At 35.8% G+C, this 25,750-nt stretch overlaps 1 protein-coding gene across 1 annotated transcript in view; it reads left to right on the top strand.

Annotated features, from left to right (window-relative positions):
* LOC125654246 (interferon-induced protein 44-like) overlaps positions 1-25,121 on the top strand; it is a 129,154-nt gene extending 104,033 nt beyond the window's left edge. Inside the window, exons 13-14 of the mRNA XM_056143347.1 lie at positions 22,769-22,952; positions 24,639-25,121. Of these exons, the coding sequence (XP_055999322.1) occupies positions 22,769-22,952; positions 24,639-24,943 (489 nt within the window). The 3' untranslated portion in view covers positions 24,944-25,121. The remainder of the gene's footprint in view (positions 1-22,768; positions 22,953-24,638) is intronic.
* The last annotated feature ends 629 nt before the right edge of the window (positions 25,122-25,750 follow it).

Genomic DNA, 25,750 nt, shown 5'->3' with positions numbered 1-25,750 from the left:
GTGAAGAGTAGGGAGTGTTAAACTTCCGCACAGTGTTTCTTTCTGTTAACATGTTCTGAATAGGGGGATCCTCCACATTTATTGAGCAGATTCCGAGTTCACGGACAGCTCCAATGAAGTTCGTTCCTCTATCTGAGTAGAATTCTTTTACAGCACCACGGGTTGCGTAGAAACGTCTTAAGGCATTAATAAATGACGGTGTACTCATTTGTTCAATCACTTCTATATGTACAGCCCTTGAACACAAACATGTAAAGAGCACAGCCCATATCTTGGAGTCTGCGCTGCCGCCACGTGTTTTTCTCGTTGTCACATTCCATGGACCGAAACAATCAATTCCAACATAAGTAAAAAGAGGCGATGATTTCAAACGCTCAGTTGGAAGATCAGCCATTTTCTGGTTGAGAAACTTCCCGCGTCCTCTTCTACACTTCACACACTTATGTATTATGGAGGATATCAAACGTTTGGCACCTGTAATCCACCATCTCGCATTTCTTATGGCACCTTCGGTTATATGGCGACCTTGGTGATGGGTTTCCTCATGATAGTGTACAACTAACAGGCTTGAAACACGATGTTTTCCAGGCATAAGAATTGGATTTCTTTCACCCAGGTCAAATTCAAAATGTCGCAGTCTGCCACCAACTTGCAATATATCCTTATTGTTCAAAAATGGATTCAGTTTAGAAATGCAACTATCCTTACGGAGTATTTTGCCATCTTTAAGTGCATCTCTTTCCTTTCCAAAATTTTGACTCTGAATTAAACGAATTATGAATTCCTTCGCGTCCTTGCGAGCATGTATCTTGACTTCCTCTGTATCTCCTATTTGTTTGTCATTCTCACTGCGCCGTTTCCTTCTCCTGACCAATAACTTCAATGAGGCGATAGCATGTACAAGATTCCTCCATGAAGAAAACTTTTCAAAATGGTGAGTACCAAATGGTGGACTAGATGAGTGCACTTTATTAATGAGAACTTCTTGCTTTATTTCCTTGTCCAAGTTCGGTTCTACAAGTTCAAACATTGGAGCTTGAATTGAGTTTATGTCCTGAAATTGTAGCCATTCTACAGGTCCACAAATCCATGAGTCGTAGACAGCTCTGTCAGAGGTAGGCTTAGTACCGTGATCGGCAGGATTTTGATTGGTTGCAATGAAGTTCCAATGATCTGCTGAGGTAAAGTTGAGGATGCGCTGAATCCTGTTATTCACATAAGTAAAAAAAAATATCTTAGTGTGGTTGTGGATGTATCCTAATACTATCTTACTGTCAATAAAGAACTGGAAATGATCAGCGCTAATGTCCAATTGATCATGGATAATACAAGCAATCTCGACTCCTAACTCTGCAGCACATAATTCCAAACGTGGCACAGAAGAAGCTAGCCTTGGAGCAACTTTAGATTTTCCTATGATGAATCCTAGGGAGCTGTCTCTGTTATCATGTAGGTAAGCTACAGCCGATATAGCTAATTCTGATGCATCCGAGAATATCAAAACTTGTTTGTTCCCAAGTTCTGAAAATCCAATGGATAAGTATTTCCGGGGAACCTTCAAATCCTCAATAATGCTCAGCGAGTGTGTCCATGTAAGCCATGTCGAAAGATATTCTTCGGGTAAGTCAGCATCCCAATCTATGCATGGTGATTGCATCATCTCTCTTAAGAGTATTTTCCCTTGAATGGTTATCGGAGCGATAAAGCCAAGAGGGTCATAAAGGCTGTTTACACATGAAAGTACCCCTCTGCGAGTATATGGCCTTTCTTCCAAATTCAATCTGAATCCGAATGAGTCAGTTTGCAGATCCCATACTAGACCTAAGCTCCTTTGCGCAGGTAGCTCCTCCTTGGTAAAATCTAGATCTATGAGATCCCTTGCTAAGTCTTTAGTAGGAAAATGTTGCATCAACGTAGGATTACTTGATGCAATTTTGTGCAATCTAAGTCCTCCATGGGTTCAGTGCTTGTTGTGTACGTTGTAATAGATCCACTGCTTCATGTGTACTTGGTAATGAAACAAGAGCATCATCCACATAAAAATTCCTCTGTATGAATTCATAAACATCCTTTCCAAATTCCGGTCCTGCAATGATAGCTGCTTGTCGAAGGCCGAAGGTGGCAACAGCTGGGGAAGGTGTATTGACAAATACATGGGCACACATTCAGTATTCTGTAAGGGGTTTATCTGGGTCATTGTCCGTGTACCAGAAAAAACGAAGGTAATTTTGATGGTGTGAGGATACGGCAAAACAATGAAACATGTGTTCAATATCTGCAGTCATTGCAATGCTTTCCATGTGAAATCTCATTAATACTCCAATGAGACTGTTGGTCATATTTGGTCCAGATAGAAGCACTGTATTCAAAGACAAGTCTTGATATTTCACAGACGAATCGAAAACCATACGAATCCTTCCGGGTTTCATCGGGTGATAAATACCAAATATTGGCAAAAACCAATGTTCCTCATCTGGTTGTAGAGGGGGTGCAATCTCCGCATGTCCCTTCTTAAATATATTGTTCATAAATTCTATAGCATGGTCCTTCTTTGACGGGTTCGTCTGAAATGACTTGTCCAATATCACAGCCCTTCGATAGGCTTGAGCACGGTTGCTAGGTAATGCAGGTCTATCAGGTCGAAATGGCAAAGGGGCGGTCCATTTTTCATCTGGTCCTACATGCAGTTCCTTGCTCATGATATCAAGAAAGACTCGATCGTCTGTTGAAAGTCCTGGTGTTTCATCAAATGGAGTCGTTGCAAATACATCTTGATGAAATGATGTTTTCTCTGTAATGGTGAATTGAGAGTCACATGGATCAAACATGGTATTACGGCCATCGTGAATTACTGTTTTTCTTACGTTGACCGACTTTGGAATATGAGATTTTCCCAAACACACTTCGCCAATAATTGTCCATCCTAAAATAAGCCTCTGTGCGAATGGTTCGTTTGGAGCACCAATTCTCTGTGACAAAACATGATGAACCTGAGTCATATCTCTTCCTATCAACAATGAAGTTCCTGCAGAATTGTCAAATTCGGGTATGAGTGATGAAATATCTCGAAGGTGAAAGTAAGCCTCTGCGATGTCAGGTGTAGGTATCTCCGACCAAATATTTGGAATTTCGTCACACTCTATGACTTTAGGTAACTTAAGTCTTTGATCTCCCGATACAGTTTCTATAACAAATCCTTCTGCTGTCCTTCCAGTAATGGTTATGGTTCCATTACATGATGATAGTGTGTACATACATGTTTGTCCTTCCAAGTCGAATGAATCAAAGAATTTAGGCGTTGCAAGTGTTTTATTTGATCGTCAATAAGAGCATACATTCTTTTAGCCCTTTCAGGTTCATTTGACGGATATACGTTCACTGGGAGTATTTTTCCACAGGATCTTCCTCCTTCGATTTTCCCACAAAGTTGTGTGCAACGATTTTGTATGGTTTGATTTATAACCATTGGAGTAGTCTCCCCGCCATGATCCTGATGATCTACTTTTGGTTTTCGCTCACTGTCGTAGTGCATAATTGTCATTTGAAAACGACTGCCACATTTTTCACATTTCACATTCGATTTGCATTTATTTGCCTTGTGTTTACCCTTGAAACATCGAAGACACAAGTTGTAGTGCATGACAGTTTCACGCTTCTTATCTAAAGTCATATCACGAAATACTCTACATTCGTCTAAAGCATGATCGGCTTTATGTATGGGACATCGTTTACCATGAGCCTTTGGAGGTGAAGTTTCCTCCTCAATGTGTGAATCACGAGTAATGACACGAGTAGTCTTCTTCTCGTTCTGAATTTTCTGATTTACTGAAAGTCCGGGGTCATTTTTAAGATCAAACATTTCCTGAATGAAGGTGATGAAAAATGAAAATGGGGGAAAGGCTACTTTATGAATTCGCTTGTACTGAGAAGCTCTGGAAGCCCACTTTTCTTGGAGTTGATGCGTAAGTTTGGTAACGATAGGTAAAACTCCTGATGATGAGTCAAAATATGCGAGTAGTAATGAATAGCTTGTGTCACTCTTGTTTGATTCGATCTCGTATAAATTGTCCAGCAAATCGTAGAGCCGACGGGGCTCATTTTCCGTTATCTTAGGAAAATCTTGATAACTTGATTTTAATGATGCTTCAACCATTTCTGGTTTCCCATACCTGTCCTCTAATCTGTTCCATATCAAATCAAGTCCTCTTTGAGGATCGCACACGTTCGCTGTTCTGATAGACAATGCAATTTTTTTGGACTCCTGGCCCAACCACTTGGTAAGTAAATCAAGTTCCTCAAGGGGAGTAGCCTTAAGTTCTTTAATAATACAAAGGAAACTTACTTTCCAAGCTGTGAAATTTATGGCGGAATCGTCGAAGGCACTAAATCTGTGTATTAATAAGTCTTTTTTAAGCAAATAGTTGCTCATATCCTGAATAACGGAATGCTGGTTCTCTGTAATGGGTCCTTCGTATGGAATAGCATTAGGATTCAATTTTTGAGATGAAGTCCGAGGAATGTCTTTGGTGTCGGGGTGAGAAGCACAATCACTAGCGTATGTCGCCTGACTTTTGACATAGTCTTCAGTTCGGGAAGTTTTAATACACGTAGCATCAAGTTCTTTTTTTAATTCTAAAACTGTCACAAACACTATCAGTTTCATACTGCTCAAATGCAACTGCCTCAGCTTGTGCAACTGCAGCAGCCTCCTTTTCACGAGAGAGCTTTATGTTTATTTCTGCTGACACTTTCTGTTTTTCTAGAGTAGCTTGTTCCTCAAAAAATTTTAGACGTACATGTTGCTTGTCTGCATGGATCCTTTTTTGCTTTGCGACTGAAGAGGCGTTAGAACGATTAGATGCTGAAATAGCTGACCTCGTCTCGAATTGATCGGATAGGCGTTCGACAACTTCCAGTAAAATTTGAGAAAGTCTATCTCGGAAAATCTGTACTGCTTCTGAATACTTGTTATATGTCTTAACATGTGCGTCCATTTCCTTGAAAGATCGTTCTGTTTGAGCATTTCCTAGGAAATTCATGAAATTCTGTGACATAAGTATGAATCGCTTAAATGCACTATTCATATTGTCTTCCATCTTACGAAGATATATTCTATCAAAACACTCACTATCAAACGAATCGATTATGTCCTCTATATCCCTGCATGATGTCACAAATTTATCCCGAAGATTAACAAATTGTTCGTCAAACAATATTTTAGCCTTCTCTGTATGCCGCACCATCCGTAGTCCTTGAATTTCGGGATCCCTGGTTTCAGGTGTCTCTGTTGCCATCATGAAGATAGTGTCATATCTTCAATGATCCTGGTTATGTTTATTTACTGTTCTGCCTTTTTGCAGATGTTAACCACAATATAGTCAGCATGTTTTTTCTTTCAATGAAGTTTATTACTATATAAGTCGTACTGTGCATTGTGGTAAATAACTGAAATACACAAAATGAAAAATTGTTCACAATATGTTGTATTTGTGATACAAAGACACTCCAATTTAGACAATAACATGAACGTTACATCGACAAAGATATAATTAAAATAAATAATCAAAATATTCTACATATAATCCCCGAGTTACTTTTATACAAGGCATCTTAGGTATGATAAACTTGGGTTCAAAATCTGGTAAACAATGTATATGAAAGTTAACTTTACCGACATGGAACAAATATTTAGCCTTGAGCATAGTAAACCACTTGCACCAATATATATATATATATATATATATATATATATATATATATATATTGCTAAAAGACTTCATACCTTACAATATCATGAAAAAATGTTTGTTGAGAAAAAATGCAACTTACACATAGTGCAGGGAGGCATCAATCCATAATTTGTTACATATGTGCTTGGAGCAAGCAAATCTCGTGCGCAGGAACTACGAATTATAAATTACGGAACCAATAACGTTCAAACAGAGACGGATCGCCTTGATTACTAACATGGTCTAAGAGAGATAACTCAAATTCCTATGTGAATACATAACACACACCACACTGCTTCCGTGCCACAGCAGCCATAGGTGATTGATGTCGGTTTCCAAGTTTATGTCGGGACATCGAAGCGAGGCGTCGTTAAAAACCTATTAAAGAAATTTATCGAGTCAAAAGAAGCGTTCAGTTAGCTCATGTTTGTCAACAATTATAATCCAAATCCAAACCGTCCCTTACCTTCGTGTAGTTCCACATTCTCTGCGATGTTCAGTTCTTTCCGGAGATTCATCTGAGCTGCGTTCTCTGTCATATCTATAAATGATTTGCCTACACCTGACGACTCCCTCTCCCCCCCCCCCCCCCCTCCACCTGTTCTTCATGTTCCTCCATCTCAGTCTTGTGTTAACTCCGTAATATCCACAGAATATCTTTCAAAGTCGGTCTTCAACGTCTTTCACTTTTCAAAAGTGAAAGCGCATAACAACTGTAAGTGTAACATTGCGCACCCCCCCCCCCCCATTTAAATTATAATTCCCCCACCCCCTAAATTTAGACATATGAAAGAATTTCCCATTATATACTCCCGAGTAAATGTATAAGTATATGTTGATATACTTGCTTTCTGCCGTCTTAATAATTAAGAGAGTTCTTCATTTTATGGAACTTTGTTTTGTGTTGTCGTCATTTTGAACATCTATGACGCTTCGTTGTGGACGTCAACAATTTGAAATGTATGAAATCGTGTTGTTAACACAATTCAGCAATGTTACCGACCAAAAAATGTAAATATAAGTAATAAGGTATCATTTTAAAATATTTATCGGGATATAAATACGCGTTGGTACATGATCAAATTTTCGGGCTTTATGGAATTTGATCACGTGACCAACCCGTATTTATATCCCGATAAATATTTTAAAATGATACCTTATTTCTTAAGTATTCACTCAGTCCTCACATACGCCGATTTTCTGCGTTTACGTGTTTATTTCTCGGTTGTATTTACATTTCCTACTGTGGTATATTCTGTGATAGGCCTTAGATGCCTAGTTGTAATGGTATCATCTTATAAATAAACGCGTGTCAAGGAGTCAGTATAGGACTTACTGTTGAAATGTACAAAGAATGTAACGTGTATTTCAAATCTTAAAGAATGCATACCTTCATTTTTATTTCAAATGTATAAAATATAAGTAATCAGTGTCAAGTTTGTTGAGTACATAAGTGATTAAAGGATACATCGCATATTTTTAAACTTTTTAATTTTTTCAGCAAAATTAATTCATTTCATGCCTAAAACTACTTTACATGTATTTTAAATGAAACAGTTTGCGTAGTTTTCGAGCTTGAAAGCGATGAAATTCAAATCTTGTGATATGCATATTTTCTTCGATATTTTACGCGCCATTATCTGTGACGTCATATGCGACCTCGAACGAGAAGATTTGAAAACAGTTGAAAGCCATTTCATAAACAGATTAGATTTAATTGACAAACAAACAATTATCACATTAACAGCTTGTAAATAACACTGCATTGGGGTGTTTTGTGCCGTTTAAGGGTGTACTTGCTGTCAGTAGAGAGGATTTCGACTGTGTTTTTTTCAATTTTCGAAGGAAGGTATGAGGGACAAGACGTGAATATATTTTGTCGGCACAACGACTTTGCCATAAAACCCCCCAGTAGAATTTATCCCTGTACTTTTTCAAACAAGCACTTGAACAAAGACGTAGATAAACTGCGAGAAAATGGTTCTATCGAAGCTACGCACTGTTACATATAGGCCTACGGCATATGCTTTCCGTTTTGCTCTCGAATTCAATACACACTCGCACCAACTGACCTTCACCTTGTAACAACATATAGGCAGAACTTTGCTTGCAGTGTCTACCAACTGGTAGTTTTAAAAAAGAGAAATTTAAAAATAAAAGATAATTGATCTTTCAATTATAAATGATAAAATATAATATTTCCCGACTTTGAATTGAATTATAATGCTTTCATTTTTTTTAAGGAACGTGTACGTGTTTACAACAACAGCACGCCGCGCTCCCACTTCCTAAGTAACAACGTGTTGATAACAAAAGATAATGATTAGGCCTAATACAATTGCTTTAATAAAATAATTTAATGTATTGTGATTTTCAAATTAAGTTTGATCATTATTATTATTTTTCTTTCTTTTTTTTTTCGAAATGCACCCGTGGCAGTAGGCCTAGTTGTCAATGATACATAATCGTATCATAATTTAGGCCTATCTAACTTCTCCAAAAATAAATTTAATAATAATTGCACTGTTTATTTTAGAAAAGCAACTACGCTAATTACAGTTGTTTACAGAAATGGCATTACCAAATTGTGTTTAGACAGTGATCCCATGTAAACATTATATACTCGCAAATTTATGCAGATTTCATACTCGCTTTTCTCGCTACATTTGGGTCGCTATTTGTATGCACTGGTGGCTAAAAGATATAAGACTCGGGAAATTTGTCAACATCGAAATAAATGTTATCAATGGTAAATAAATTAGGCCCCTAAAACCCGAGTTTTTAAAAATATCTAACACTACTTTTACAACAAGTTGATCGACGAAGGTCGCATATGACGTTACTGTACCACGTGACTACCTATCTAATTAACTAGGCTTTTTGAAATCGGGGCTTAGATTTAAGTCCGTATTGTGGCTAATTATCGCAATACTTCAGCGAACGAACTATTACAATTAATTTCTATAAGCATAAGGAAGACAGAATGCATATAATTCTGTATACTTTGAAAACACGAGATGTGTCCTTTAAGTACCCTGGAAAAGTTAATGATGTATGCACAACGACGAATATTTGATCTCGTGTCTAGAAAAATTGGAAATTGAGTCATTTCATTGGACTTTGTGAATTTTTCTCTCTCGAATTGAGGTTAAATTTGGTTGAATTTCGTAATTGATTTTTTTCGTCCATTTTATGGCAGAGTAGCTATCACTTCATGGTTTGTTTTAAATCTTTAATAAATTTCTTTTTTATCATTTGTGAAGATAAAAAGTTGTGATTTTTCGTAATTAATTGAAGAAGAAAAATTTATGTTTTTCGGAATATACAGATGTAGCTGCATATCTGAAGTGAAACTGGGAAGATCAGATCTACCCCTGATAAAAACCTTCCATTTACGGAGCAGAAAATTCTTCGCACGGTTAAGGTCATAAATCACTGTATTCTTGCATCGCCGTCTCAAAAATTTAATGTAAAAAATTTCAATATACTTTCCCATTATACTTATGTCCAAACACACCTTCAAACATTCATTAAAGACTCATGGGAACTGAAAACTCGTAGTTTCAAATGATTTTGTTTGTTGATGTAGCCATTTTTGGTAGCCGGTTAATTCGAACCCCGGTTCATTTCCATACTCGTACTTATTCTGAAACAGTAAATTCTATGTGAACTAGTATCCCAACAAATATTTTAGGTCACCTTAGCCACACGGGTGACCTACAGAATTTGTCAGTGTCCGGTGTCTTTCATTAACAATTGAACAGTTTAATTTTTTCTTCATAACAACCATTCCAATTCTTTTCAAAATTAGTATGAAGCATCTTTAGGACAATGACCCGCATTGACGAATCTTTATAAATTTCCTATGCAACGTCACATCTGTGAGAAACTAAACGCATAGTCATGTAAAACAGGAAGGCCTCTACCGCAATTGTAAATTTTATGATCGCCAGGGTAAATGTTCTGACTCCAGGGCAAAGTCAAGCTTATTATATAATGATTATATGATTATAAAGCATTTAAATAGCATATTTGTTAATACTTGTTCGGCAAATATTTTGGATGAAACAATTCCAGTTCGGTTAAAAATCGAAAAATGATAGTTGTTTGAATAGATGTGAATATTGAATTAGATTCACGGCTTTCTTTTGTCTGGTCTTCATTCCTGTCCAAGTTCTGTTTTGCATGCCATTATTGAAAACGGATTAACGGGGTTTGGGGATGAGACTAGGCTTCATGATGTACCAGGATTATTTTTCAATACTCAAGAACGTATTTTAAGATTTTTATTTCAGTATTACTGTTCATTATCAATGATTACCGAGTGTATATTTCATCTGAATACAATGCATAGATATCAAATCAAATATTTGAAGCTTTGAGATTTCACTTAATAAATGGTGATGATAAGGAACAGTGATCAATCTCAAAGCTCCTTTAAGGAATACCAGGGGTGGGATCAGGTAAACGAAATAATCTGTAGTCAAATCAGTGTATCAAGAACGGTCTAACAATTGGTATGAAATACGTCAGATAGCATTTGACTCAATTATAGGTTGTATTGGCACAATTAATCATTATACCGATAATAACACTTGCGAAATGCTTATTTTAGCCGAGATTGTTGAAACTCCTGTACCATTGTTTTTTGTCAGTAGCCTGTCTCAATGAGGTTTTAATGAATGCCTGAACACAAGGATAGTGGACTATGTTGTGATTTTTTTGATATTTTGAGACGCCATTGCAAAAAAAAAAACACAGCGATATAAGGCCTCAACCGTGCATAAAATCTTCTGCGCCTTAAATCAAGGGTTTTCATAAGGAGTGAGTATGTTGCTGTTTGGTCTGTCCCAATATTTTCTCAGAGAGGTACAAATCTGCAGCTAATACAAATGTTATATGTAATTCTGAATTCTTGTACTCGTAAGTGTTTGATTCAATAAAGCTATAAGTCAACTTTATACATTTTTATGATAAAAGAAAACATAAAGCTCCTGCATGATAAAGTTACATTCGAAATGAAATGACTTTTTGTAAAATTTACACATAAATCGAGTTCAAAACATAACAGACATACCGTATAATATACCAACAATTCGATATTACATGATATATTTAACAATATCATGTTTCCACGCAATACTCAAGCTCAAATGTCCAAGACATCCGTTGACTGTTGAAGTCAGCCCTTCTCGTAAAAGTCCTATAGTGACACTTCCTTCGGCACGTGGCCGGCATGAAAAGTGAAAGTCACGGTTCTTTCGGATGTGACGTGTCACGGTGGGTGTTGGCACCATTAGCAATCCTCATTTGGACCGTTATAAGCTGCATGCAGAGTTCAAAATTAGTGAGACTTCACCTACAAAAAGCGACGTATGTAAACATGTGAAATATATTGAAACGGTACGGCAAGTAAAATGCAAAAGAACAAAACAAGCTAGATCGTAATGCATATTCTGAAATCAAATTCTTACTTTCTAATCAGTGACACGGAAAAAAAACACAACCACCCATTTTCAGTAATAATCCTGTTTTTATTTTAAATGTGCATTTTATACTTTTTACAACTCATAGAACATATACATATATTCGCCTGGATAATACAATGAATATAAAGATAGCCATCATCACGTTGACAAACAAATATCAAGGCTGAAGAGGATACCGCCATTTACATTTTTCTAAATAACGAATCTGTCCCTATTAACATTTGTTCTTGCTCAAATTATGCGATGCATAAAGATCATTACGCATTTATTTCCGCCATGGATATAATCTGCTACTGTTCCTGAAGTACCTAACGCACAGTGGGTAGATTCTTGGGTATAGTTGGGCACGTTGAAATGCGTCGATTTTATACGGCCCACACATGCTTTAATGGCGAGAAATAGGAAAAAGTGAATCTTGACTCGTCAGTGAAGAGTGCAAAGTGCAATTTTTGGGTAGGGAACACATATGGACGGTGGTTTGCAACCACCGGAGTTTTGCCACCACGTATTTTCTCGTTCCCATCACCAGTTAGATTAATGTTTAAACTTGGGGTAATGGTATTCTTACTAAGAGAACTACACTGGTTACCTGTGCAGTATAAGACACAATATAAGATACTTACTTATACTTACAAAGCCTTTCATGATGAGTCCCCAACTTATATCAAACAATTACTAGATGTATATAAGCCTACCCGAAATTTTAGGTTTATAAAACAATCAGTCACTTTAGTTGTTCCAAAAAGTCGAACCGTAACGTACGGGGATCAGTGTTTCAGAACAATACCTCCAAAACTGTGGAATGCCCTTCCAGTACATGTAAATGACTGTAGAACATTGTGTGCGTTCAAGAACTCACTGAAAACACATTTTTCCAACAAGTTTTCCAGGACATTCCTGTAGGTTAGATTCTGCGAAAAACTGAAAACTAAAGACTGCGTGTCTTAGTTTTCGAGTACCATTTTGTGATGTTTTATTAAAAGAAAAAAATAAGAATTGTATGCTTTAATGTATTATACCTGAGACATTATATGCTGTGTGTGAGTGTGTGTATTTCATTATTATTACTATTTTGATACGCCCTGAAACTGATGTTTATTCTTATCTAGCATATTTATGGTGTTTTCATGTTTTATATGTACAATCAAGATAGGTACAACTTTTAATGTTTTATTTATTTTCTATGTATTATGTGTATAACATTCTGTTGTAAGGTATATATGCATCGTAAAGCACCTCTGAGCGTACATAGTGTATGAAAAGGGTGCTATATTAATATGGTATTATTATTATTATTATTTTATCATTATTATTATTCATTTTCATTTTCTATTAAGGTACATTCGTGATCTATTTATAACAGCTATCTTACGTCAATGCAAGGTGAAGATAACGAACAGTGATCAATCTCTTAACTCCTACAAGCAATACAAAATAGATAGTTGGGCAAACACGGACCCCTGGACACACCAGAGGTGGGATCAGGTGTCTAGGAGGAGTAAGCATCCCCTGTTGACCGGTCACACCCGCCGTGAGCCCTATATCCTGATCATGTAAACGGAGTTATCCGCAGTCAAAATCAGTGTGCCAAGAACGGCTTAACAATCGGTATGAAACACGTCAGACAGCATTTGACCCAATGCGAGGTTGTATTGGCCAACTAGATCGTTATAACCACCATAGAATTTGCGAAATGCTGACTTCAATCGCGAATGTTGAAATCCCTGTACCATCAACTTGTTTGTCAGTAGCTTACCTCGATTTAAAAACTGACTATACCCAAAACAAGCTCTTGCATATCGAATCAGTTGAGATATATAAACACCATATGCAGGTGATAATGGAATATTGCTACATAAATGTGGGAAGTTGACGATGGAGAAGCTGAAATCATCCTGTTTGTCATGCAGTTGAGTTGATAGTTTGCCGTTAATGTCTACTTTCAATAAAATATGCATTTTGTGGACGACCTGACCGTTCGTCAGTACGTACATAGAAATGAAATCTAACTATATGAAATAAGAATGCAAACTGGCATTACCCTTCAGAACAGGCGTTCTCTATACCTCCATATTACACTCGATAATTTCAACAGGTAGACGTTCTGTTTTCTTAAGCTTTTCTAGTGTAGTTTAGTGTTAGTTTCTGATAAAATATACACTTCTAGGCCGTTATCTTTTCCATAGAATTATTAGATATATTTGCATTAGGGTTTACCTATTGTTCCCATTACATGATACGTATTAAACTCTTCTATCGGGTCAACCAACAGATATACAAACACTTCCTTATGTACTTTACGACATTTGTTGATACAAATTCAGATTTACTTTAGATTTGCTTCCTGAACCATGGCGTATAATCCACCCAACAGAGACAGACAATTCAGAGGTAACTTTGTAATCGATATACATGTACATTAATTTAACTAATCAACTGAGCAATTCATTACGTAAATGCATCACATAATAAGCGTTGTTGCATGCGATGTTTTCCATTTGTATTCCACAAATCTTCATCGTAAAAATCCCATTTGTAATCTATCTCCACAAATTATTATGCAACTTGGTATTGTTTTTTCAATATATCATTTATTGCATGAACCCTGAGGTCCACGTAGAAAATAAATAAGCGAGGTTAAACTGGATGTTATGGAGAAAAGTCAGTGTGTGAGTGCACGTTGAACTGCAGCCAGTTAATACCCACTTTTTAAAATTTATTTACTTGACTTTTTGTGACCATTAATGAGCGTTCAATGACCGTTTCTAATGCACATTTCTAAATAGTGTTAATGATTTTGTTCATATCTAACTATTTGCATAGTGCTTAATATTCAAAAAGCCAAAAAATCCATAACAAAGAAAAAAAAAAACAAACAAAGCAAAAACAAAATAAAAAAAACTTTTTAAAAAGATTTCGCTATTGATCTTAATCATAGTGTTTTATTTTGATAATTTTACAGATATAAGGTTTCATGTTCTACTGTCATTTAATTGTAGTTTATTGCTTTTTATTCCTCTTCTTACCCTTACAAAGCGCATTAGAGTAATTTGTTTTTTTAAAGGCCTTATGTAAATTTCATTATTATTATTATTAGGTCTTTTCACCTTTCTGTGAAAAGTCCTATTGTTGTTGTTCTGCTTCTTATTGTTATTTTCCTGTCTTCTAAATAACTGCCTTAAGACTTATCGAAAACCTTTATAGTTCATCATATAGTACTTCTCCAGAATCGATCACATATCACGCAACGTAATTGAACTTTGTCCCTTGCGGAGTTATTGGACTTTACTTAAAAAATTTATTAGCACTACTCCTCTTTAACCGTAAATGCAATGAACATCAAACATTTACTGAACTATAGAGGTCATCCAGTAAACTTGATAGGTACATGAAACAAAAGGATTCAATGTCCAATTTTGAGAGTTATTGCCACTTATGTTTTACGATTCCTACGTAAAACAGATAAAACTTGACCGTGCAGCAGAAGAAGTCTAAAGATGCATATCAAAAGGGATGAATAATGTTTTGGAGCAAAAAGAATTGAAATCATATTAAATATTACAATGCATTAAGAAACACAAAATATATTCAGCTCCTCCAACTTCTGAACTTAATCAGAAGCACTGTATATTTGAAGATTCCAAATCAATTACTTTTATTAGATTTTAAAATATTTTGAGATAATTCAGGTGACTGTGTCATATAAAAGTATTGCAATATTGGCATGTAATTTATATATCTTACAATAATTGATAATTAAGGTAAGCTACTGACAAACAAGTTGATGGTACAGGGATTTCAACAGTCTCGATTGAAGTCAGCATTTCGCAAATTCTATGGTCGTTATAACGATCTAGTTCGTCAATACAACCTCGCATTGGGTCAAATGCTGTCTGACGTGTTTCATACCGATTGTTAAGCCGTTCTTGGCACACTGATTTTGACTACGGATAACTCCGTTTACCTGATCGGGATATAGGGCTCACGGTGGGTGTGACCGGTCAACAGGGGATGCTTACTCCTCCTAGGCACCTGATCCCACCTCTGGTGTGTCCAGGGGTCCGTGTTTGCCCAACTATCTATTTTGTATTGCTTGTAGGAGTTATGAGATTGATCACTGTTCGATATCTTCACCTTGAATACATGGACCACAGCAATTTTTTTGGATATGCCATGTACGATTGTATCATTTATTTATTTTTTTTAAACTTTGTTCAGAATCTGTATTAAAGTCTGAAGTTTTAGGAAATCCTTCTTAATTGCAATGTTCCTTTAATCTATGCCCAGTCTTCACGAAAACTCAGTGGTCCGAAGACCGAGACCAGTGAATTTTACGGTCGGGTCAGTAAAAATTAAAGATCAGGAAGTCTGATGTGCTTGTAGACTTTTTGTAAGTCACATTAATTATAATGTTGGATTTAGATATTCTAAAGTATTCTTTGCTTAAATTTAGTATCAAAATAAAAATAAATAAAAAATAGCACATAAAGTTAGTGTTTGGACATCGTGGTTTGTTTATTTCGTAAAGAACGATAACTATACTTGTCATTGTCAAGATAACTTGTACGTTGATCATGTGAATATTAAACGAACAACTTGTTGAAACAACAAAAATGGCCACATTCTATATCGCACAGCACGCCAGTAATTGCTGCTTTATTGCATTGTCCAATTAAAACAAACTTCGTCAAGTGCAGTTATCTCTGATTTTATGCAATTTCTATAATTATAGAATTAATCATTTACATTTGGTGTTAGTAGAGTAGACTACTTTGATGTTGGTAGAGAAGGCTACTTCCTAAGGTGCACTCGGCCTGTTTTCATGGTTGAAAAATATGTGAAGATGTAGTGTTGTTGTTTGCAGGTGAAGAGAGAGAAAATACCGTGTATGGTGTTATTTTTTCTGGAATCGACAGAAAGGATGTCTTAGGGTGGATATAAATACGAGTAATAACCACAGTTTCAGTAAATTAATTGTACAATTTTACAATGCATTCTATAATGTATGTGATAAACATATGAAAATTTAGGGGGGGGGGGGGGGCAGTGAATTTCACTGTGGGACAGTAAATTCAGACAGTTCACTGGTCTGACTGGCCAGCAAGTTTTAAATGTTTTCGTGAAGACTGTATGCCACAATAAATAATGGTAAAACTACACTGATTGTTTCCCCTAGAGGCTGACCGCGTCTGACGTAGTTGATAAACTGTCTGTAGGCCAAAAATCTTGATAGCATTTCTGCAACAGAATTGTTGTTGTATTCTATCACGTGTGGTGTAATTGGAAATGTTTACACACAAATGCCATATTATGTTTAGATTTTAATACTTGTGAATACAGAAGGTATTTTTCATGTTCGTGATATTTTTACTTCTTAAACAAGTTGTTATTTAAGTCCTCTGGGGATCTTCCTTTCTGTATACATAAATCCATGGATAAATGTAAGATGTATCAATTATAACAGGACTTAGACACTGATTTTGACTGCGGATAACTCCGTTTACCTGATCAGGATATGGGCTTCACGGCGGGTGTGACTGGTCAACAGGGGATGCTTACTCCTCCTAGGCACCTGATCCCACCTCTGGTGTGTCCAGGGGTCCATGTTTGCCCAACTATCTATTTTATATTGCTTGTAGGAGTTATGAGATTGATCACTGTTCGTTATCTTCACCTTACACACCATGTCAAAATTATGTGTATATCTATGTAATCTGACACAAAATGTTCAAGCTCATAACAACAAAGGCACTTCTTAATTCTACATAGCCACGATTTCCACAAGCACACCAATCAAAGAAAAGTCCTCTCTCATTGAAATAAAATGCTCGTGAGGAAGTGTTATTCTGAGAAATAATTTCTTCCTCTGTAACATCAGGTTCAAACTCATATCCCACATTTAATTCACTATCTGCTGATGACATCTTAACGTTGATTCTTACAATGTGACAAAAATAAACAATGTGCCCCTCTGACGCCAGCATCAGTGTTGCCCTCTGGTGGATGTTAAGAGATGCCCAGCAGGAAGGGAATACCTTTTTTCAATATGGCGGTTCCCATGGATTGAAAAGATTAGTTAATCTTTATGAAATATCTCCCTACTGAAGAACGTTACATCTTAAAAGGATTTCAGTATTCATTATATACATCAAAATGACAAATTAAAACCATTTGTTACATTTTCATGTTCACTTTCGTTAACCCTATATCCTTTACATTAATTTAGATGGAGACATTAAGCTCCATGACTTTTGATCTTCAAATTAAAGTCAAGGTCAAAGTCATCCTAAAATTCGACAAAATAGCATTTTATGTCCTTTTTCTTGCAGGAGGTACCCTTTAAAACATCACATGCATAATAAGTATTGACCTCGTTATTGATTTCAATATAATTGATTACAATTCTGAACTTTGACCTTTCTGCGAATGACAATGACTCACTACTAAACCAAAACTCAGGATCACAAAACCTTTGATGATGGATTGACATTCAAACACCCTTTCAGTCAGAGGTTAACCGAAAGCATTCAAGAACCCTTAAACATAGTTATTGCCCTTGAAAGTATATAATATCATCATTAAAGCTTATACCTTTTACATTAATATAAATAGACACATTGGACCACTTACATTAAGCCCCATGACTTCATGAAAATGAAATTTTAGTCATTTTCAAGGTATTTTAGAATGTTTCAAACACAATAAATGTTATTTGACCCTATATCGACCTTTAGATCATTTTGGACACATTTTCTTCCCCTTTAATGCAAAGTGAAGATAACGAACAGTGATCAATCTCATAACTCCTACAAGCAATACAAAATAGATAGTTGGGCAAACACGGACCCCTGGACACACCAGAGGTGGGATCAGGTGCCTAGGAGGAGTAAGCATCCCCTGTTGACCGGTCACACCCGCCGTGAGCCCCATATCCTGATCAGGTAAACGGAGTTAACCACAATCAAAATCAGTGTGCCAAGAACGGCTTAACAATCGGTATGAAACACGTCAGACAGCATTTGACCCAATGCGAGGTTGTATTGACAAGCTAGATCGTTATAACGACCATAGAATTTGCGAAATGCTGACTTCAATCGAGACTGTTGAAATCCCTGTACCATCAACTTGTTTGTCAGTAGCTTACCTCGATTTAAAAACTGACTATACCCAGAACAAGCTCTTGCATATCGAATCAGTTGAGATATATAAACACCATATGCAGGTGATAATGGAATATTGCTACACAAATGTGGGAAGTTGACGATGGAGAAGCTGAAATCATCCCGTTTGTCATACAGTTGAGTTGTCAGTTTGCCGTTAATGTCTACTTTCAATAAAATATGCTTTATGCTTTAATGCTTTATGTTTCAACTTTATTATCTTTGATATTATTAAAGACAATCTGCAAAGGTATCAACTTTCGCTTATAAATCGCTGACCTTGAATTTTAGGTCAATTTCAAAGGCCATGGACATCAAGAGTTTGTACTGCTCTTTTTGAATTTCAAAATAGAAATTGTGAGGTTACGAGGTTAACAAAATCACGCCTCCTTTACAAAATGCTTTCAGTTTTTAAAGTTTCTTACATCACTTAAAACATTTCTATGATTTTTAAAACTGGTGAGAGTGGAAAACCCTCTAATTGTTCGCGAACAACTAGGATCACTAGTTAGTATCATTATTACTACTATTCAACGGATCCCATCGGAACATCCCTCAGTCTTTTCCGTCAAGTTGATTAAAACCAAGTTTTTCTTCTCGAAATGACGGAAAAGACCGACCGATGTTCATATTGCTTAGAAGCTCGATGACGTGACTTTTATTTCTATATTGGAACCTAACAGGGTAGCAAGTGTCCGTACACAATTGCGGTGGGAACTTCCGCATGTACAAATACATTTATATCGGAAATCAGCAATGTTTCATAAACAATTTTCAAGAGAATTTAATCAAACGTTCTTGCTGGTTTGCAAAAAACAGTTGGTTTTTTTGTGTTACTTATGGAAAGGATTAATGTTATGAATTCTAATTCATTCATTAATTTATACATAGTTATAGATTGATCTCGTCAAAGGAAGTAATATATTGTTGTTCATATCGTGAATGAACGAAACGAGAAAGGACATTCAAGCTTGTGAGCATCAATTTCATATTATTGGATTTAGGATTTCATTATCATTATGTAGACGAGATTGTGTACCCTGCTGAAAGTGAACTTGGCCGGGATCAAATACAAAAATTTATTATCACTTAAGTCAAGGCTACAAGGAAATAATACTCCTAGAGCCTGTATAGCATTACAGTTCTCACAGTAAGAGGAGTAAGCATCCCCTGTTGACGGTCACACACCCCGTGAGTCCTATATCATAATCAGGTAAACAGAGTAATCCGTACTTACAATTGATTTGAAACAGTCAGACAGCATTTAACCCAATGAAATGATGCATTGGCAAAGTAGATCGTTATAACGACAATAGAATTTGCGAAATACTGACATTGAACGAGGCTGTTGAAACCCCTGTAACATCAACTTGTTTGTCAGTAGTCTGCTTGATTTGAAAACCGATCATGTGCAGAACAATCTAATGCGTATCGAATAAATTGAGAGACATAAGCACCATATACATATGATAATGGAATATTGTTACTAAAATATAAGAAGTTGACTATGGAGAAGCTGAAGTCATCCCGCTTGTTATCAAGTTATTTTGTCGTTAACATCTACGCTGAATTAAATCTAAGTATAAATCAAATGTGGAAGACTGTGGTGTCTTTTGTTTCCAGTTTACTAGCATGCAAAGGTGAAGATAAAAATACTGATCAATATCATTTCTCTTATATGGAATATATACAAAATTAAGAATTGGGCAAACACGTCCCCCTGGATATACCAGAGATGGAATCAGGTGCTTAAGAGTAGTAAACACCCCCTATCGATATTACCCTATTGATTGTAACATAAAGACTCCTTTAAAAATAAGTTTCTGTAAGCTTTTAAAGCTTGTATGATCCGATGTTCATGTATAATTTTTGTACATAAAGCTGATTCATTAGTTTTTAAAGTTATCAACTTTCCTTTAATTACATGCTTGAAAACATTTGAAAACATGTACATGTAAAAGAAAACAGTGTGACGATTATATTAAAAGTAAATAGTAGCGTGTACGAATAAATCATACATCGTGTATAAATAGTTCCACGCGGTTCAGGGGAATCCCAACATGAGGTATATAAATCAAAAGCAAATGTATTAAATTTAAGGCTGAAAGAGCGTAAAACAAGGGATTGCTAAGAGGTATTCAATATTTTGATTTCTCTTAAACTTATGGCAGGATACTGTTGTACCAAAATGCACAGTTTCACACAGATCTGAACGGGTAACGTGACTGTGAATGGCTGAGTGACGGTTGTTTGTAAACACCGATTTAAAACCAATAATTCTGGTTAAAACAGGTGAAATAATGTATAACATGTCGTACAGCCTCATAGATGCAAGGGGGAGATAACGAACAGTGATCAATCAAGATATGTTCATGCAATAATTTAACAGCGTTTTACAAGGCGAATAACTTTGTTGAAATTCGAATCATACAACTTTAAGAAGTTAGTATCATCAGCATGTCAGGTCACTTTCATAAACTTTGTTTGTTGCATTAGATAGACCTGGGATTTTGTTACATGTTTAAATCATCTTATTTTCATATTTACGACAATCTTAATTCTTATCCGAATTATTATCCAAAACAATACAGTCAATTGCATTCGTCGAGGGCTGGTCTCGTGAAAAAAGTAATTAAGGTGACAGCCTTAATGTCTCCCTTTTGGCAATGAATTTTAATAATACAAGCGAAACAACTCTAATAAACTTCACTTAAATTATGCAGGATTGTTAATCAAGAAATTCTAATAATGACGTTAGTGCCAACCTGAACGGTCAAAAAATAGGAATTGAGAAGATGGATATTCCAATATTAATTAATGCATTAATGCAATCTTGCATTTCGCGTGAGGTTTACGTGTTGTTTTCATAAAATACCCCACAAAATGTTTACACTTTACGTCACAATCGAAAACTCCAAAACCACTCTTTTCATTCGTAACAAAGAAAACAAACGCATTAAATACCATATACATATTCAAACAAGGAAAGTATTTTTTAAAAAATTGGAAATATAAATGGAAAATTGTAGCATAGGAATGACAAACCTTCACATGGAATGTAAATTGATGAATACGGATCAAAATGAAAAGGTATAGTGTGCAATGAGAAATATAGACTACAAACGTAAATGATAGTATTAAGAAACGATTTTTTTATAAATATATATGGACAGATCATGCGGAAAATTATGAAATTGAAATGGAGTACAATGCACAAATGATGCTAAAGCAGAATACGAATGGAAACATTAATTTCAATTTTCTAACTTTGAATGTTCTCTTGTAGATGTACATACTTGTACAGCTTACAAAAATGATCAATTAGGGATGTTAGTAGACTGCATACAGTAAGCATGATTTAGAATATAAATACATTACTTTTTTATATGCATTATATATTTCATTAGAACAAAGACTTCTACCTGAGAAAGATACGTGACGGCTGCCGTGAAATAGACACAAAGCTCAATATTCTACTTCTGGGTGAAGGCTCGAGTGGAGCGTCTTCCTTCATAAAGTCCTGTCAAACTGCTTTAGGACGAAATGTTACCACTTCTCAAATAGCAGATGTTGTCAAAGGATGTTCGGACTCTGTAACAAAACATGTGGGTTTCCCACCAGGGATTTATCAACAGAAGATTCATTTTACCCGGAACTGAAATTAATTACAGTATGACTTGCTTATATCAATGCATTTTATTCATCATTAGTGCAATTTTTTTCTAGTTAACAGCATATGACCTGGAAATCGAGGATGGCGATACACATACACATTTACCTGTTCGACTGTTTTACTGTAGAAGACTGTTGGATAAAAAAAGAGGAGTGCAAACTGAGGATATCATAAGTATTTGTGATGGCCACATACAAGACAATTATAAGGTACGCTTAGCCTATTAGTGAATCAGTATTGATTTTGCTTCTGTTTCATAATATTGAACAGTGTATTATGGGTGTTATTTTCGTTTTCTTCGCGAGTTTCAATGAGAACATTATTACTTAAACCGTTGCGCATAATAAACATAATCTGTCTAGCATGTTTTCGCACGTTTCCATATCCTCCAAAACCGACAGGACCAATCCTGTTCAAATCAAACCTGGCACAAACTTAAAATAAAATAAAAGAGATTCGGTTCTTAATTCAGACAAAAGCCTTTAAATAGAAGATTTTAAAGAAACAGTGAAAATAGTGTTGGTGTTTAAAATTAGACGTAGTGCTACTAAACCAGAAACCCAAATATTTTATTGAAATTTCACATTAGATATCATTCATTTTACAACCACCAGACCCGACTTGTGCCATAATTGTTACAAATGGTTAACTTGCGAAGATACTAATATTCAAGAGAAAGATATGACCCATTTTAACTTTGTTTTTGCATTTCATTAGATACAACCTGGGACTCCTATCAATCCCAACGACGAAAACTTCCTTAAAAACCCAGGAGAAAAGAACAAGATGCATTGTGTTGTATACGTTTTAGATGCTAAAAAAATTCAGAGTGGAGACAACTTTGTACGGTCAACTGTTAAAGAGCAATTTAAAAAAGTGAAGGAGTACTTACATACTTCACGTAAGTTTATAATATCAAAGAGGTATGAAAACAGAAGATAACCATTAATGATCAATCTCATAAACACTAGAAAATATACAAAATGGAGAGCATGATATAACATACCCGAAGACACATCCGGAGAAATAAAGTATACGAGACAAACAAGTGTGTTCTCCAGTCTCAGCAATAAATAATTTCAAAAATATAGAGGGATATATCACACATATTTAGTCACGTGATCAAATCGAAAATATGTACATAGTTTTGATCAGCAACGGTAAAGAAGGAAATACCAGAGATAACCTTACTGATAGAAAGACTAATTTTGTATTCCAACATCTTTCAATATGAAGTCTACATCCTGTATTTCCTATAAATATACCTCAGTTATTGCATCCAAACTACGCCTCGGTTGACAATGGTTTTCGCGGGGTGAAAATTTTTAATGTTACCCTCAACTACATGCACTATTTACATAATGTGTAACTTTGCAATAATGTCATATATATCAGTGTCTATAATAATATACAATTATTGCTGTTTTTGAGGTCAATACGATGATTTAGACACCTGAGGAATACAATATTCACCGAGCCCGAAGGGCGAGGTGAATATTGTACTTCAAAGGTGGCTAAATCATCTTATTGACCTCAAAAACAGCAATAAAAGTTTTATTACATGTATATGATTAAAAAAAACCTTTAAGATTGTTATGTGACGACCGGAAAACAAACCTGCTGAAATCTTAGCCGAACCCAGTGAGAAACGCGGAATTTCATTGGACGGTAAAAATAAGTATAATCGACCGCATCAAATTCGAAGTGTCCGACCTATTTTTGGTCCTATGTGGAAAAAATAGTTCTTTATCTTCACCTGGAAGGTCACGTGCAGGTAAACATAACGTAGTATGATTTCTACATTGTTGTATCTCAGCCAATTAGAGAACTAGGAATTATGCAATCATATAACAATATATTTTGGCTATATCTTTAATATATAGGGCTCAGGGCGGGTGTGACCGGTCGACAGGGGATTCTTACTTTTTCTAGGCACTTGATTCTATCCAAGTGACTGTGTTTGCTTAATTCGTTATTTTGTATTGCTTATAGGAGTTATGGGATTGACCACTCTTCATTATCATTACCTTGTATGACAGTGCTAAGTCTTTTTGACGATTTTGCATTCATATTGAGACGTCAAAAGTTTTAGGTAAAGGGTAAAAAACTTTGAAATGTATCACAATGAGGGTTCCTTGTTTTCCTAACACCTACTGTCACACAAGATCGAATGCCTCTTGAAAAGGTCACGATAACACATAGTTATAAATGTAATCAATTTCATTAAGATTAAAACATTTAGAGAGGGACAAACACGCTCCACTACAAACACCTGAGGTGGGGTCAGGTGACTAGGAGAGGTAAGCACCCTTCTCGACAGGTCACACTCACTATGAGCCCTAAATTTTACTAAGGTAACCGAGATAACCCGTAGTCAAAATTAGCTTAACAATTGGTATGAAACACATCAGACAGCATTTACCCACTAACAGGTTGTATCAGAGGGGTCGACAAGTTTAGCATTTAATCCTATCTCTGGGGTGTCCATGGGTCAGTACTTGCTCTACTCTTAATTGTATATCCTTTATAGGGGTTATGAGATTGATAAATGTTCGTCATATTCGTATTCTCATCTTGCTTTTTGTAGGTACTCTTCAGCTGGTACTCTTGACAAAGATTGACCGACTTGGTATCAGACACATTGTGCAGGTGTGCTACGATAGACGAGTGAAGGAGTGCTGCGAAATAGCATCTTCCGTCCTTGGAGTTCCTCTGGACGATGTGTTACCCCAGGCCAACCACTGCGATGAGACCACCTCTTTTGTAGGGAAAGATTTGATAACCTTATACAACATATGGAAAATTATGGAAAGAGCGATCCAATTCGTGCAAAGGGCATCTGATAAAAGCGTTCCTGAGCAAAAACAAATGAGAGGACCATTAGTTGATTAGTTGTCATTGACATTTTGAGTGAACTATCTTTCTAATCCTATGTCCATTTAATGCTAAATAACATAACCTAGCTTTAAAAATCAAATATTTATCTTAACATTTTTTTTTAATATTGACAATCACTACGATTTTCTTATGAACACGTATCTGAGGTATAATGAAAATAAAGCACTAATGATCATTGTTTTCACTCTATTTTGCTATGGGTCAGAACAAACCCTTAATATAGCGCAGAAGAATTTACTAACAAAAAACAATTACACAATGAATGAGATTTGTTTACAATTAATAATTTAAAGATAATTGTAACAATAGAAAAATACTCACTTACGGTAGTTGAATGATAAATCCAAAACACACAAAAATAATAATCCAAAATCGTAGTTCCCAGTATAAAATCTGAACGAATAGAAATGTCTAACCAGAGCTTTTTTATCAAAAGAATTTCAGTGTATATATAATTGGAATGGATTTTCTAGTACAATCTTGGAAGACGATGATGCAACCATTATGTAAACTTCCTACTAAAACTAGCATGTTCTAGAACAATCTCGGTCACAGGTGTCAATGACAAATAAACATAGCTATCCAGAACCATCCAGGTCAATTGAGTGCAAATAGTGTTTGTCCAGGGGTACGTGCTTTCCCAGCTATCTTTTTTTTGTATTGCTTGTAGGAGTTCTGATATTGATCACTCCTAGTTATATTCACCTTTCATTATACATGTACACAACAAACCCCCGCCGCAGTGGCCGAGAGGTTACAGCGTTCGCCCCGATTGCGGAAGTCCCGGGGTTCGAATCTCAG

This window comes from Ostrea edulis, chromosome 7, assembly GCF_947568905.1.
Source record: "Ostrea edulis chromosome 7, xbOstEdul1.1, whole genome shotgun sequence".
Taxonomy (NCBI): domain Eukaryota; kingdom Metazoa; phylum Mollusca; class Bivalvia; order Ostreida; family Ostreidae; genus Ostrea; species Ostrea edulis.
The sequence above is the reverse complement of the archived record's forward strand: the minus strand, read 5'-3'. Positions and strand labels throughout refer to the sequence as shown.